The sequence below is a fragment of the Nilaparvata lugens genome, chromosome 2 (genome assembly GCF_014356525.2).
Source record: "Nilaparvata lugens isolate BPH chromosome 2, ASM1435652v1, whole genome shotgun sequence".
NCBI classification, from domain to species: domain Eukaryota; kingdom Metazoa; phylum Arthropoda; class Insecta; order Hemiptera; family Delphacidae; genus Nilaparvata; species Nilaparvata lugens.
The window spans coordinates 2852766-2866886 of record NC_052505.1 but is presented as its reverse complement, the minus strand read 5'-3'; the positions used below and the strand labels follow the sequence as shown (position 1 = coordinate 2866886).

The 14121-nt window shown below is 37.0% G+C and overlaps 1 protein-coding gene across 1 annotated transcript in view; it reads right to left on the bottom strand.

The window, feature by feature from the left end:
• LOC111053690 (probable G-protein coupled receptor CG31760) overlaps window positions 1–14121 on the bottom strand; it is a 463503-nt gene that overhangs the window by 18958 nt on the left and 430424 nt on the right. The window contains 1 exon segment of the mRNA XM_039419962.1: window positions 4892–5311. Within this exon segment, the coding sequence (XP_039275896.1) occupies window positions 4892–5311 (420 nt within the window).

Here is a 14121-nt window from a genome sequence, read left to right as displayed (position 1 = left end):
AATAGGGCATGGGACCTCTCCGTCTTCGAGAAAGAGCCGTGTTAAAAGTAATAAATTTCTCTCCCACTTTAGCAACGATCCCCAATTGATATCTGTCTCTTTCTTCTTATGTTTCCATCACTCTCTCTTGCTTCCTCTGTTTCTCACACACACATACAATCTCCCTCTCTTTCTGTCTATGTCTTTCACTCTACTTTTCTTTATTCTTTCTCTCTTCTCTTATTCTCACTCTCTCTCTCTCTATTTTCCTCTGTCTCACTCTCTCCCCTACTATCTCATCCTCTCTATCACACTCTTTCTCTCTCATTCTCACTGTGATTATTAAAATCAATGCTAGTCACTCTCATCCTCTCTTTCACTGTCTACATCTTCCTCTTTCTCTATATCTATCCTTCTCTTTATATGTCTTTCTCTTTGTTTCTCTTTTTTCCCCTGTATCTTTTGCTCTCTCTGTCTTCCCCTATCTGTCTTCTCTTATTTTTAATTCATTATCATTTTGTAATTTTGTAATGTTATAAATGCAATAGGTTTTTCAAGGCCTATAAATGCAAGGTTTTAACGTCATAGGTTTTTCAAGACCTTTTCAAATAAATAAATAAATCAATTAATCAGTCTCTATCTTCCTCACTCTTCCTCTGTCAATCAATCTTCCACACTTTCTCTCTCTGTCTATCTTTCTTTCTCTCTCTCACTCTCTTCATCTGTCTCTCTTTCTTTCTAACTTTCTCTCTCTCACTCTCTTCCTTTCTCTCTCACTATCTTCCTCTTTCTCTTTCTTTTTCTCTCTTTTCCTCATACTCTATCTTCCTCTTCCTCAGCATCTCACTTTTTCTCTGTCTCACTCTCTCTCATTCTTTATTAGTCTCTCTCATCTATAATTTTGCTGTATTGTAAGCTATTGTATATAAGTGTATAAGACAGTATATATATTGTAATCTACATAAATAAAGTACTCAATCATCCTCCGTCACTCCATCTTTCACTCTCTCTCTCTTCTTCTCTGCATGTCTCCCTCACACTCTCTCTTTCTCTCTTTCAGCAACGGAACAGACCGTTAGCAGGCTGTCGGTTATTTTTCGCTGTGTTTATTGAAATCAATGCCACTCTCAAAATTCTCCTGCGCATAATTATTATCATCGAGTTGAACTCGGATAAAATGCTCGTGAAATGCTCACTTCGCAATGAATAACTGATTAAAACGGGCGTAAAATTCTCGGAAACATCGACTCTGCATAATAAACTGGCACCTTCTGTTTGTGCTCATTAGACGGCACTTTTCCTCTCCATCTACCCCTCAAACACCCCTCAAACACCCTCCAAACACCCCCCAAACACCCCCCAAACACCCTCCAAACACCCCTCAAACACACCCCAAACACCCCTCGAACACCCCTCAATCACCCCTCAAACACACCTCAATCACCCCCCAAACACCCTCCAAACACCCGTCAAACACCCCCCAAACATCCGCCAGACCACGGCAGAAACACAGCTATCTTGGCATTATAACTTCGCAGTTGTAAAAACTTCATAGCCGTGATTTACAACCGCGAATATTAGCTGCTCTTCCGTGTAATTATTGCTCGAGCAGTTAATTTTGTTCACTCGATTCAGCCATGCTCAGTTTAATTCATGTAATTCTTGTTTTTAATTCATAATTAATTTCTCTTTGAGGCATATTATTAATACACAATGAATAACAAATTGAGATAGCTCCCTCCAGTATCCTCATCTTTTCACATGCTTCCTTTGGTTTCCTCATATTTTCTCATTGATTTGAAGATGTGTACAGACTTATGAGCCACGAACACGTGGATTTCATTCTTCATCAGCTGATGCTTATCTTATTATATCTATATCTTAGGTCCAGTTGCACAAAAGTAGTTTAAATTTAAATCGTGATTAATTTCACGAAAACCAATGAGAGAATGCCTTTCAAAAAGAAGGCTTCTGTGATTGGTTCTCGTGAAATTAATCACGATTAGAATTTAACCGGCTTTTATGTTACTGGCACTGAGGCTTCTAAAGAGGCGCAGACCAGTTAGTCCAGACAAGACAAGACATGATCAGACACGTTCAGTCACAATACTTCACATAGTTTCTTATGAATACATGTCTAATTGCAATGACTAATCAGTGTGAGTTGCGTCATAAGCAGCTATGTGAAGTATTGTGACTAAACGTGTCGGATAATGTCTTGTCTTGACTAACTGGTTGTGCGCCTAGTCTAACGTTTTCCGTACAAATACAGATATATAAGCTAAGCATCAGCTGATGTGTTCGTGGCACGTAAGTTTGTACGCAGTTCAAGACTCATTCCTGAAACTGGATTTGTTCCTTTGATTGTAAACGTTGTCAATTGATTTGAAAGTAAATTTGATTTGATTTGAACCCTCTCTTCTCAAGACTGTGCCACCCTTAAGCTGGGGTTACACAAAAATTATTACAAAATGTTAATAACTTAATCCTTTGAATTCTATTAGATTGAACGGAACTTGACAACACATATGTTCATCATCTGTATGATAAGTTCTGTTCAATCTAATAGAATCTATAAGTTGAATGAAAAGAGTAAAAAATTGTCGAAAACCACAGATTTATTGATACTCAGTAAGACCGGTTTCGGTTATTACACCATTGTCAATCTCTGATAAACCTTATCAGAGTTTATCAGGGTTTATCAGAGATTGACAGTGTAATAATTGACAGTGTAATAATCGAAACCGGTCTTTCTAAGTATCAATAAATCTGTGGTTTTTGACATTTTCTTAGTCTTTTTCATTCAATATGAATAATTACCACTATGTCAACTTCTCAACTACACAAAAAGAGAATCTATTAGGATTGAGTTATTAACATTGGTGTAAACGCAGATTTACACTTTTCAAAAATTCACTACGAATCTATGCTGATTCAGAGCATGACTGTAAAAACAGCTTCTTATAATGATCAATATTCTAAATTTGGTTCTATTTTATCTAAAATCAATATTTAGAATGAAATGAATAGCCAGTTTGATGTGAGATGCAGAATACTGAACGTCTAGATTCAACAGAATAGTCTGAGAGAATAACAACTTTGAATGAATATATTACATTTCCAATTCATCCCACAGTACCTAATCGAAACTTAATCACTTTAATTATTATTACTAAACGAAAATCCAAATTAAATACTGTAATTCACCCCGAAGACTTCTGCTACTGCAATTATTGACAACAGGGTAACCAATTCATCCCACAGTACCTAATCGAAACTTAATCACTTTAATCATTATCACTAAACTGAAATCCAAATTAAATGCTGTAATTCACCCCGAAGACTTCTGCTACAGCAAATATTGACAACAGGGTTAACAGCTAGTTGGAAATTCGATGAGCGCTACTATTCAAAAATTATTTGTCAGCCCGGGAATCACTTTATGTTTTTCAGTTTGTTTGCTGTGATCACTGTGTTAACAGAATACAACAGATTTTTTTGTCCACAAAATAACAGTATTATGCCCGGTTTCTAGGACCCTCATTGAATCTAATGAACCATTGAAGCTTAAGATTGATCCTTCATCGGATTTAACAATTTAGGAACCGGTCGTAGGTAAAACTAGAATTGAAAATTGGAATTTGTAACACCTGCTAGTAGCCCAAGCAAAGTACTCTCACTTTTCATTGTATCTTCATCTCCTTTGAAATCACACCTCATCAAATCCAAATTCAAATTGAAGTTTCCTCCAAAAACTCACCTTTGTACATACTAACCATGAAAACATCAAAATAAAACCACATGAAAATTTGCAACATAACGAACTGAATACATCTACACACTCAAAATCGAAGACACTGTTGAAGACAATATTATAGTGAGTAACGACTGAAGAGGCGTTTAGATTAGTCAAGTCACTTGATTTCAATTTTAGTGTGGAATGAATGTATTTTTCGAACTCGAGTTATCAATATCTGGAGTTTTCTTATAATATCAGAAGTCATCTGGATAAAACTTGAATCTTGAAGGTACACTACAAACTACATAATTATGATGGAATAAGATGAAAACAGTATCATCAGTCAATGTAGAATGTGTAAAAACAACTAAATAGAGAAGTATGATGCAAGAAAAGTATGAGAAGGTAGAAGAAAATTCTGAGATCAATTCAATTTTCCTGAAAACCTGGTCTAAACGCACACCTCGGCTAAACGAGACGGAATGCTTCGATTAACCCAGTGGTTCGATTACACCAGGTGGTCTAAACTATATCTGGTCTGATCGAGACACAGGACCTGGTCTAATCAAGACATGGGGAGTCCGATCTCACTAGGCGTCAAATCTGCAATACCGTAGAAACCAATCCGAAAAAAACAAAAATTTTCCGATTCATAACTGTACACTTTTGAGGTCATGAGAGCTTGAATTCAAGTAGATTTGGCTTCAAGTTCCCAAAAAGGCTTTTTCACAAGTAGATATCTGCAACTAAATAGAATAGTATGATGCAAGAAAAGTATGAAAAGCAAGAAGAAATCTTTGAAATTGATTTTAGATTGAGATAAATTTTCTTGGATTTACAATTTTTATGTACTTTTGAGTTTATGAGAACTTCATGAATCCAAGTAAACTCGACTTCTCACTTCAAGGCCCGGTTGAATGAAAACCCGGTTAAATTTTAATCACGATTAAATCCACGAGAAGCTATCAGAGCAGGATATATTGGAAATAAGGCTTCTCTGATTGGTTCTTGTGGAGTTAATCACGGTTAAAACTTAACAGGCCTTTGTACAACCAGCACCAAGTTCTCAAAATCACCCATCCAACCCAAACCTTAATAAACCTGAATTCAAGTAAACTTGACCAATGTAAACCCTGCTTAAGCGTTGTCCAGCCACAAGCATCAGACAGTAACCTCCTCGGTGAACCGACTCTTGTCGTCCAGATTTATCACAATGGTGTGTGTCCTCGCGTGTCCCGACTTCACACCCAACGTGTTGGGACTACTTTTTCCCAACGGCGGAGACTTTGTGGTCTGGAGCGGATGTGTTTGTGGTAAAGATTCTTCCGCGGTGTCTTCTGGTGCGTCTCCTCCGCCTCCACCAACTCCTCCTACTCCTCCTCCTACGCCTCCTCCACCGACACAGCTCAACGTGGGCGCCTTGCAGTTTGACATTTCCATGGCAGTGATGGTTTCAGAAGGATGGTTTTCATCCTGGAAGTCACGTGCCGCTTCTTGCATTGCCGAAATTTTTGCGGCCAAATGTCGGTTGCCCGAGCGCATGTTCATCTCTCGTAGCATCTCTAGCTGTGTGTAGAGTCGGCGGAATTCGTCCTGAAAAAAGAGAAAAATCATTTTTTAAAACCCTATTTTTCTCTACCTATCGTTTCGATGATGAAATATCGCATAAATCAACAATTTATCTATTTTTTCCTACTTTCTTCTCCAATACTTCCCTTCTCTTCCCCTCTTCTCTCTTCTTTCCTCACTTTTAAACCCACTACCTGCCTATTACATGAGAAAACATAGTTGGCTAGGTATTTTCCTCCTTCCTTTCTTTCCAGCACACCCCACCATGGAGCCTGTTTTTGTATACCATTAGAAATTCATTTTTGATTATGATTTTTTGTGTTTTGATTTCTTCTATGTATATTGTGTTGATTTGAATAAAATTATTGATTGGTTGAAAAAATCAATTGAGTGACATTAACATCATATCCGATCTTGTAGTCTGCTGTGTTCTCCCCACAAAAAGAGAAAAATCAGGTGACATCTATCTAATCTGGAATCTTATTGTTCATTTATTACTGGAAAAACCTCAATATCATCTTATTGATGACACAAAAGTAGGGAGAATGCAGTTAGGTAGTGGCAGTGATTGGTGAAGGAAAGAACATCCACCCTCTCTGTCTCTGAGAGAGAGAGAGAGCCATGTGAAAAGTAATATATCTTGGACTCTGGATATATTTTTAGATTCATATCTCACTTATAGAAAACTTATAGGGTCGTTTTAGGAGCTCGAGATTCAGCTCAGTTCTCGTGTAAATCTTCTATAATTGGTAACACTGCAATCGGCTTCATTTATTTATTCATTTGTCTACAGTTGGTAACACTGCAATCGGCTTCATTCGAATAGTACAACTGATTCCTGTTTCAAGATCCAGATAGTACCTCGTAATCTCCTACAACATAGAATGAAACAATCTGGACTGAAACAATCAAAATCAATCAATTTTAGGCAATTCAAAATTTTTTTCAAAATCATTTTTAGGCATGGCAGAAGCTGTCGGCCAGAGTTGATGGTTCTTGCACAGAATACAGTAATAAAAGTTTTCTCTGGTTATTCTGGACTGTTTGGGGCCGGTTTCCGAGCTCAAGACTTGGCTAAGTTCTAGACTTTAAACAGCTGAAGTCAGAAAATTGGGTTTCCAAAACCAGGCGCAGTCGCAGTTTTTATGATAATCTTTATTTTCTCATTTCTATTGGAAACGTTTTTCCTTGATGAAATGAAACATTACTAAATAATTCAGAATTCCTCCCTAGTGTTTACATGAAGTTTATATCACTAAGATATATGTAATGAGGGGATGCTCTGATGTGTCAATTGTCGAATTTTGATGACTGTGTGAATGCGTGTGTTTATGTGTCTGATCTTTTCATATGTTTCATTATTCAAACTCCTATTCAAGGACAAAGGCTTTACGGAAGCTCTTTTGTGGAAAGTATTTTTGTTTGCATCGGCTCTCACATAACATGTTAAGGTGCGTACAGACTTTCGCTCTGCTCCGCAACCGAACGTCACTCCAGCAGAGCGATTGATGATCGACCGGAGAGCAACAGTGGTTCGACCGGGGAACGCGAGAAGATCTAACATCTTCCGTAACGTTCATGATGGGTGCGTGGGTGGAGCGACTGTTAACCTTTCGATGGAGGAACGAAGGCGGTACGAGGGCGGAGAGTGCTCGGTGCGGGTTGGAAGCCCGGATATGTGTACGCAGCTTTAAGGTTCATTTCCATCATCAGTTACATCATTCCAAAATGTTGATTTGAGTTGTGTACTTATGAGTTTTAAGTAAATTTCGACTGTATTTTCGATGCATTATAATGCATAGAGTCAAATTAACCTTTCAGAAATACTTAGTATCTTCAAATATTGTTAGCTATAGGTATCTGATGAGATGTTTCGTATTTTGTTGTGTTGCTGATGTAAACAATGAAACTTGAAAATAGCTGAAACTTTAGATTATTTTCTTTGTATTCTATTTTGTGTTCAATTTTATAGTCTTCCGAAATTCAATTCAAAGGTGGACTACAACTACGCCCCGTTTCGGAAAGCCAATTTTCTGACTCCAGCTGTTTAAAGTCTAGAACTTAGCTTAATCTCGAGCTCGGAGACAGCCATTAGAGATTGTTTCTAGATTTATGTCTTATACTAGAGAGAGCTCATAATGAAGCTCATTTTATTTCATGATATAGGTGATTACGAGTTACCATCTCTATCTTGAAACAGAAATCAGTTGTACCAACTATTTGAATAAAGCTGATTGCAGTGTCACCAGCTGTAGCAGATTTACAATCATAGCATAGATTTATATCTTATACTAGAGTCTTATAGATTGTTTCATTCTATGTTGTAGGTGATTACGAGGTACCATCTGTATCTTGAAACACGAATCAGTTGTACCAACTATTTGGATAAAGCTGATTGCGGTGTCACCAGCTGTAGCAGGTTTACAATGATAGCATAGATTCATATCTTATACTAGAGAAAACTTATAGATTGTTTCATTCTATGTTGTAGGTGATTACGAGGTACCATCTGTATCTTGAAACAGGAATCAGTTGAACAAACTATTTGAATAGAGCCGATTGCAGTGTTACCAACTGTAGGAGATTTACACGATAGCAACAGAAGCTGGTGGAGCCAAGTGTTGTACGGCGCAATCAAATTAGCCGCCCTGATTCTTGAATAGGGATTCATCAGTGGCTCAAGGAACTTAGACGTGTTACGAGCATTAGAGCTGTGAATCTCCAAGTTTTGTAACCGTAACACTCAGCTCTGAGTGTCAATCTGTCAGGGTTGAGTTCTGCCATGGTGGTTGTGTCTGGAGGGGTAAGAGGTGTGAAAGGAGTGAGTGAGAGGAGTGGTTGGTTTTCTCTGGAAGGGGTTGAGGTGAAAAAGGAGGGAGAAGTAGTGAGAGACGATGGTGCAGGGGAGTGACAGGAGAAGTGGTTTCTATAGTGAGTATATCCAATACCTACTATTACTTAGTAATAGTAGGTATTGGTATATCCATACAGAGTGGATAATAATAATGTACAAAAATCTGGTGTGGCGCACTCACACATCTTTCCTTGCCGTTATGAAAATTCATCACATGACGCTAGTGCTCACGCGCATCTCAAGTCTACTATTCAAAGTCTGATCTAGCTGGTGACAGGACAATAACGCTGGAGACACATGAGGTCTGCTATCTCTTCATAGTGAATGATTTAATTGAAACAACAGTTGCCGACAGTTTGCAATTGAATAATCACATTATCTGGAATTTCAAGCTTATTTTCAATTTTAGGTGAAAATGCTACTGAACGTTAATTGTAGAGATTTTCATGCTCAATCTTCTCTACTCGAGTTTTGTTGTTTAAATTGTATCTGAAGCCTGATAATTGGAAATCTAAAATCAAACTTTGCATAGATGGGGCAGAGCTCCTGAGCTCCAAGAACTTTTACAGATATGAGACCTGTGGCAAATGATAGAGCTTATCAATGACTATTTTAAGTATAAATTTGATCAAAATCGTTGAAGCCATTTTCGAGAAAATCGCGAAAAACCCTGTTTTTGACAACATTTTCGCCACTTTAGCCGCCATCTTTGATTGCATTTGATCGAAATTGTTCATGTAGGATCCTTATATTGTAAGGACCTTGAGTTCCAAATTTCAAGTCATACCGTTCATTGGAAAGTGAGATATCGTGTACACAGACACACATACACTCATACACACACACACACACACACACACACAAAAATACAGACCACTACCCAAAAACCACTTTTTTGGAATCAGGGGACCGTGAAACGTATAGACGTTTCGAAATTGGGGTACCTAAATTTTTTTCGGAAGGCAATGCTCTCCTTACCTATGGTAATAGGGCAAGGAAAAAAAAGATGTTTTGAAGAAACACCTCTTAGAATGTCTCATCTCAATTAGAGGCGATTTTCAATGATCGGTTTGATCTACTGATCTGCCCCCGTATATTTTTTTTCTATGGGGTTTCTTAACATCCCGTGTCTATGTGAACCGTCCGAAGACACTCCGAAATTAAAAGAACAACATACAGGTGGTAATTGATGAAAAATTATGCCCGCAATTCAATGCCATCGAATACTAAAATAAGTACTCTAAGGCTCAACTCACACTTACGCGAATCAAGTCGAGAAGAGACTGCGACTCCAGTCTCTTCTCGAGGTTGCATTTTTTTTTCAAATAGCGACACTCAGACCAGTCGACTCTGGTCTCCGCGACCTCACGACTGTGAGACTGAGTCGAGCGTCGACTCGAAAATAATGTTGGTCGAGCCTCGACTTGAGTTGCGTAGTACCATGCAATTTTGATAAAAGTGAGGTTATTTTTTATGAAAGTGATGTCTAATCATTTTTAGATAAGACAATAATAAGAATTATATAAGGCAATATATTCACAATATTTATTATGAAATTTGTTACATTCTAAGTAGTGACGAATGAGATCTTATATTTTTAATAAAGAAAGGTTAGAAAAGGGAGTAGCATGGAACTGAAGTGGCGTCAATGAGCAAGAAAGTCGTGAGGTCAAGAGACTAGAGTCTCCTCGACTGGAGTCGTACGACTCTATTAGAGCCAGTCTGAGTCAAGCCTGAGTGTATCCAGACCGGCGGACGTCTCCACCACCATGATATACTATCCAAAACTACACAAAACAAAGCTTTAAACACAAACTTACATTCTGAAAATAGAATACGAGCTTTTTGACTCTTACAACGCGTTTTATTAAGTTTTAAATAATAGGAAATTTTTATGCCGCATTCTCTGGCCTATAATATGCCGAGTTCCATGAGATATAGTGAGGTCCACGTTTCAATGACGATGGAGAAAGATATGAAAACAGCGTTGCCTAACCTCTGCCTTGTCAATGCCTTCTATAGACAGATGATATGAAGAGGATGGTTGGTATATCTGATGTAATATCAACTACTGTCTATTCTTCTTCAATTTCAAATAATCAATCCTATTCTATTAGTCAACAAAAATATTCTCCAATGATCAAATTAGAAATTTCCATCATTAAGATTCAATATTTTGTTAATCTATCATATCTCTACATTGTTGAAAACAGATCCGACAACATTGCAGAGCTAGAGAAGGACAGCACCATCAGCTTTGTCGAATGAAAGATAAGGATAGCAACACAAATTCTAATCAAAAAGTACCATTACAATGTGGACCTCACTTTAGAATAGAATAGAATAGCCTTAACTTTCACCTAGGAGGGTGAGGTTAGGGCGCAGCCGGCCCTCTCTTACACCCAACCCTCAAGATTTCAGCAGTGAATCGTCACGTTTTGTAACTGAACTCTGAGTTGGAAGTGTCAATCCGTCAGGGTAGGGTGTTGCTATGGTGGTTAGTGGAGTGAGAGGGAGTGAAAGAGTGAGAGAGTGAGAGAGAGGAGGGGGAGAGAGGTAGAGGTTTCCAGGCAAGGGTTTGTAACTTGACTTCTCCAGCCCTTCTCCAGCCACACACCACTGAAGAGCGGAGAGATTTGGCGGAGAGCTAGGTAATCCAATTTTCGGTCTTCTCCAGTTCTGTTGCTGGAGCCCGGTTCGTTTGTCGACTTGTGCCAGAAATCGGAAACTCTCCAGAAAACGGCTCAAGTAGCTGATTTCGGCACAATTCTACATCTTTCTCCCTCCACACCACTATCCTGCCAAGTCTTTCCCTCTCGTTTCTTCCTTAACTTCTTGCTACACTACTCTGCCAAGTCATCCCCTCTCTCTCCTTCCTTTACTCTGTCAAAGCATTCCCTCTCTGTCACTCTCTTATGTGGAGGCGATTGTATTATTGTTTCCAGCCGTTACTTAAGCCCCAAGTAGCGAACAGGTGGATTTATATCTGATGAAATTCAATAAGACTCGTGGCAGCTAGGCTTGAAAGCGTCTAATCACAGATTTGAACCTATTTCAGGCTATAGTATTATGTTTGGTAGGCCCATTACGCGTGTAAACTTGATGCCTTCCCATATTTGTGAGAATTTGTGTGTATTTTTGGCTTCAAAATTCATAAAAATAACTTAATTAATACAATGTGCAGTGATAATAAAGTGTAATATTTAACTATAATTTAGTGTTTTAATTTTTCTAAATTCAAAATTCACATCTCATATTTTTTTTTGGACGAAAGTTGAGCTTGAACTTCTTACAGAAGAAACATAACCTATTTTTTGGACATGTAATCAAAATTTGGGAATGGAATAGTTTTAGGCCAAGCCTGTTGTTCCTTCCCAATCATATTTATATGATTTGTTATTGTATCCACGTATAAAAAATAAATAAATAAATAAATATTGATTACACTAGAAGAGTCATTTATCGTTTCTATAGTGAGGTCTACGTTATAATGGCAGTTTCTGATCAGCAATGGTATTGCTATCCTTGTCTATCATTCAACAAAGCGGATAGCGCTATCTCTTTCTCGATTTGCTCTGTTGCCAGATCGTCTTTTAACAATGTAGAATCAATAATTGGTTGACAAAGTATTCCATCGGAATTATATAAATTCATTATCATTATTATTAAACGAAAATCCAAATTGAATCCTGTAATTCACCCCGAAGACTTCTGCTACTGCGAATATTGACAACAGGGTAGACAGCTAGATGGAAATTCGATGTGCGCTACTATTCAAAAATCATTTGTCAGCCCGGGATTCGAACCCAGTACCTCCTAATTGCCGGTCTGGAATGCTTACCCTTACACCAAACCGACAATCTCTGGATAGCAGCGCTCATTTTATAGGAAGCCATAGCGGCCAGCCAGTCTACAGATGTGAATTACTGAGATATTGCAATCATTCAAATGCTAATGATTTCGATTTTCGTTTAATAATGATAATTAGATAATGATAATTTAATGATAATTAAAAAAATTCATTTTCATTTTCAATTAGCTGTTATGGAGCCTAGCTAAGGTGACCATGATATTTTCGAGCTCGAAACTTAAGTGACTTTATTCTTTATTCTGTGAATTTAAAGTTTGTTTCATTTTTTATGAAAGCGTTAGGCTACTATCAATCTATCCGAATTTAAAATTGTTTGTTTTATTCTAATCTATATTCTCAGATTGTGATTTGGTATAGAAAATTGAAATGAACATAATCTATGTATAATATTTGGACAATTTGAAACTAAATTAGGAAATTGAAGAAGTTTTGTGCAATAGCCTGTTTTTGCTTTTCCGATCATTGTATTGTTTGTGCTAACCTAATATAGTTATTTGTGCAACTAGTGCGCAAAGTGACAGTTTGCTGCACCGAAAGAAGCGGAATGGTTTCTTGAGTAATTATTTATATAATTTCTTGCTCAATAAAATATAATTGATTATTTTAAACGAGAAATACATCAATAGACCTGTATCAGCTACCGTCTATAAAAGGCATTGACAAGACAGAGGATCGGCAACCTGAAAATTCGAATTTCATAATGTGTGTTTGCTACATTTCTCATTGCTTGGAGTTGAAATAATTATTACTGTCAATAGAAAATTAACATTATTTATTATTAAATGATGAGAAGCTATTATTCAATTATGATTCAGATAAACATTATTCTTGTTTTGGATTTCTAGATTGGGATTTTATCATAAATGTAGGGTAGCCATTGAAATGATTCTTATCTAAATCTAACCACAGTCATCGTTACCAACTTAATTTTTGTTTTCGTGCACTAATCCTCCATATAACCCACCAACTATTTTGTGTTGCCATGTTGCAAATCTGGCGTGCAGAAAATTTTTTTCCCGCACTAGAGCGGAAAAGTGATTCTTTGCATTCTGTAATCAGTGCAGCAATGGCCACTTTTCAACGTAACTGTAGGAAAAATAAATAAATGAATAAATAATTAATTCATTAGCATTTGACTATTTGCAAAATCTCAGTAGTTCCCATTCATATAAATTCATTATGAAATTATTGAAAAATATAATTTCTTGCTCAATAAAATATAATTGATTATTTTAAACGAGAATTACATCAATAAACCTGTATCAGCTACCGTCTATAAAAGGCATTGACAAGACAGAGGATCGGCAACGTTGATCTCCTATCTTTCTCCACTGCCATTATAACGTTGACTTCACTATAGAAACCATGCTCTAGTGCTCTAGACTGAAAAAAGTTGACAAGAGTTTACCAAAAATAACCTGCACCATGATTTTTTTGAGATATTCTTTCTTGTTATGCGGGTTGCATACCTTTCCCCTTCTTAGTAATATCTACTGCATTCTACGGCAGGCTTCCTTGTTCTGCGGGTTGCATACCTTGCCCCTTCACATTAGATATAAGTAAAACAATAGGGGACAATCTTCAATCTAAAGAACGTTACAAAAGTAGTGTCGAACATTTTGGGGTATTGTAGATATAATTATCAATTCAACTTTCACATTCTATTAATTTGTTTTTAATTGTATAAATTTTATTTTTCTGTATTCGATATTAATTATAAAATATTTAGATATACAGGGTGTTTCAAAAGTGGTGTCGAACATTTTAGGGTATTGTTCCTGGATGATAGGAGACTACAAAATGACCTATTTAAAGTGTCCAAAATCAGCGGTTATCCTTATAGCTGCCATTTTGTCTTTTTCACTTAGGAATTTTTATCTCAAGAACGAGATGATGCATCAATCTGATATTTGGCATGAATATCTACGCTATAAAAACTCAACTTTGAAAAATAGAACCCAAAATTTTCGATGTGAATTTTAAAAATGGCGGCCATTTTGAATTTTTGATTGCAAATTCCACGAAAACCGTCCACTTTATAGACAATTTACAAGAGACATGAAAGTTAGCAAATTTTATCAAAACTTCATAGAAACCTCATTTATTGGA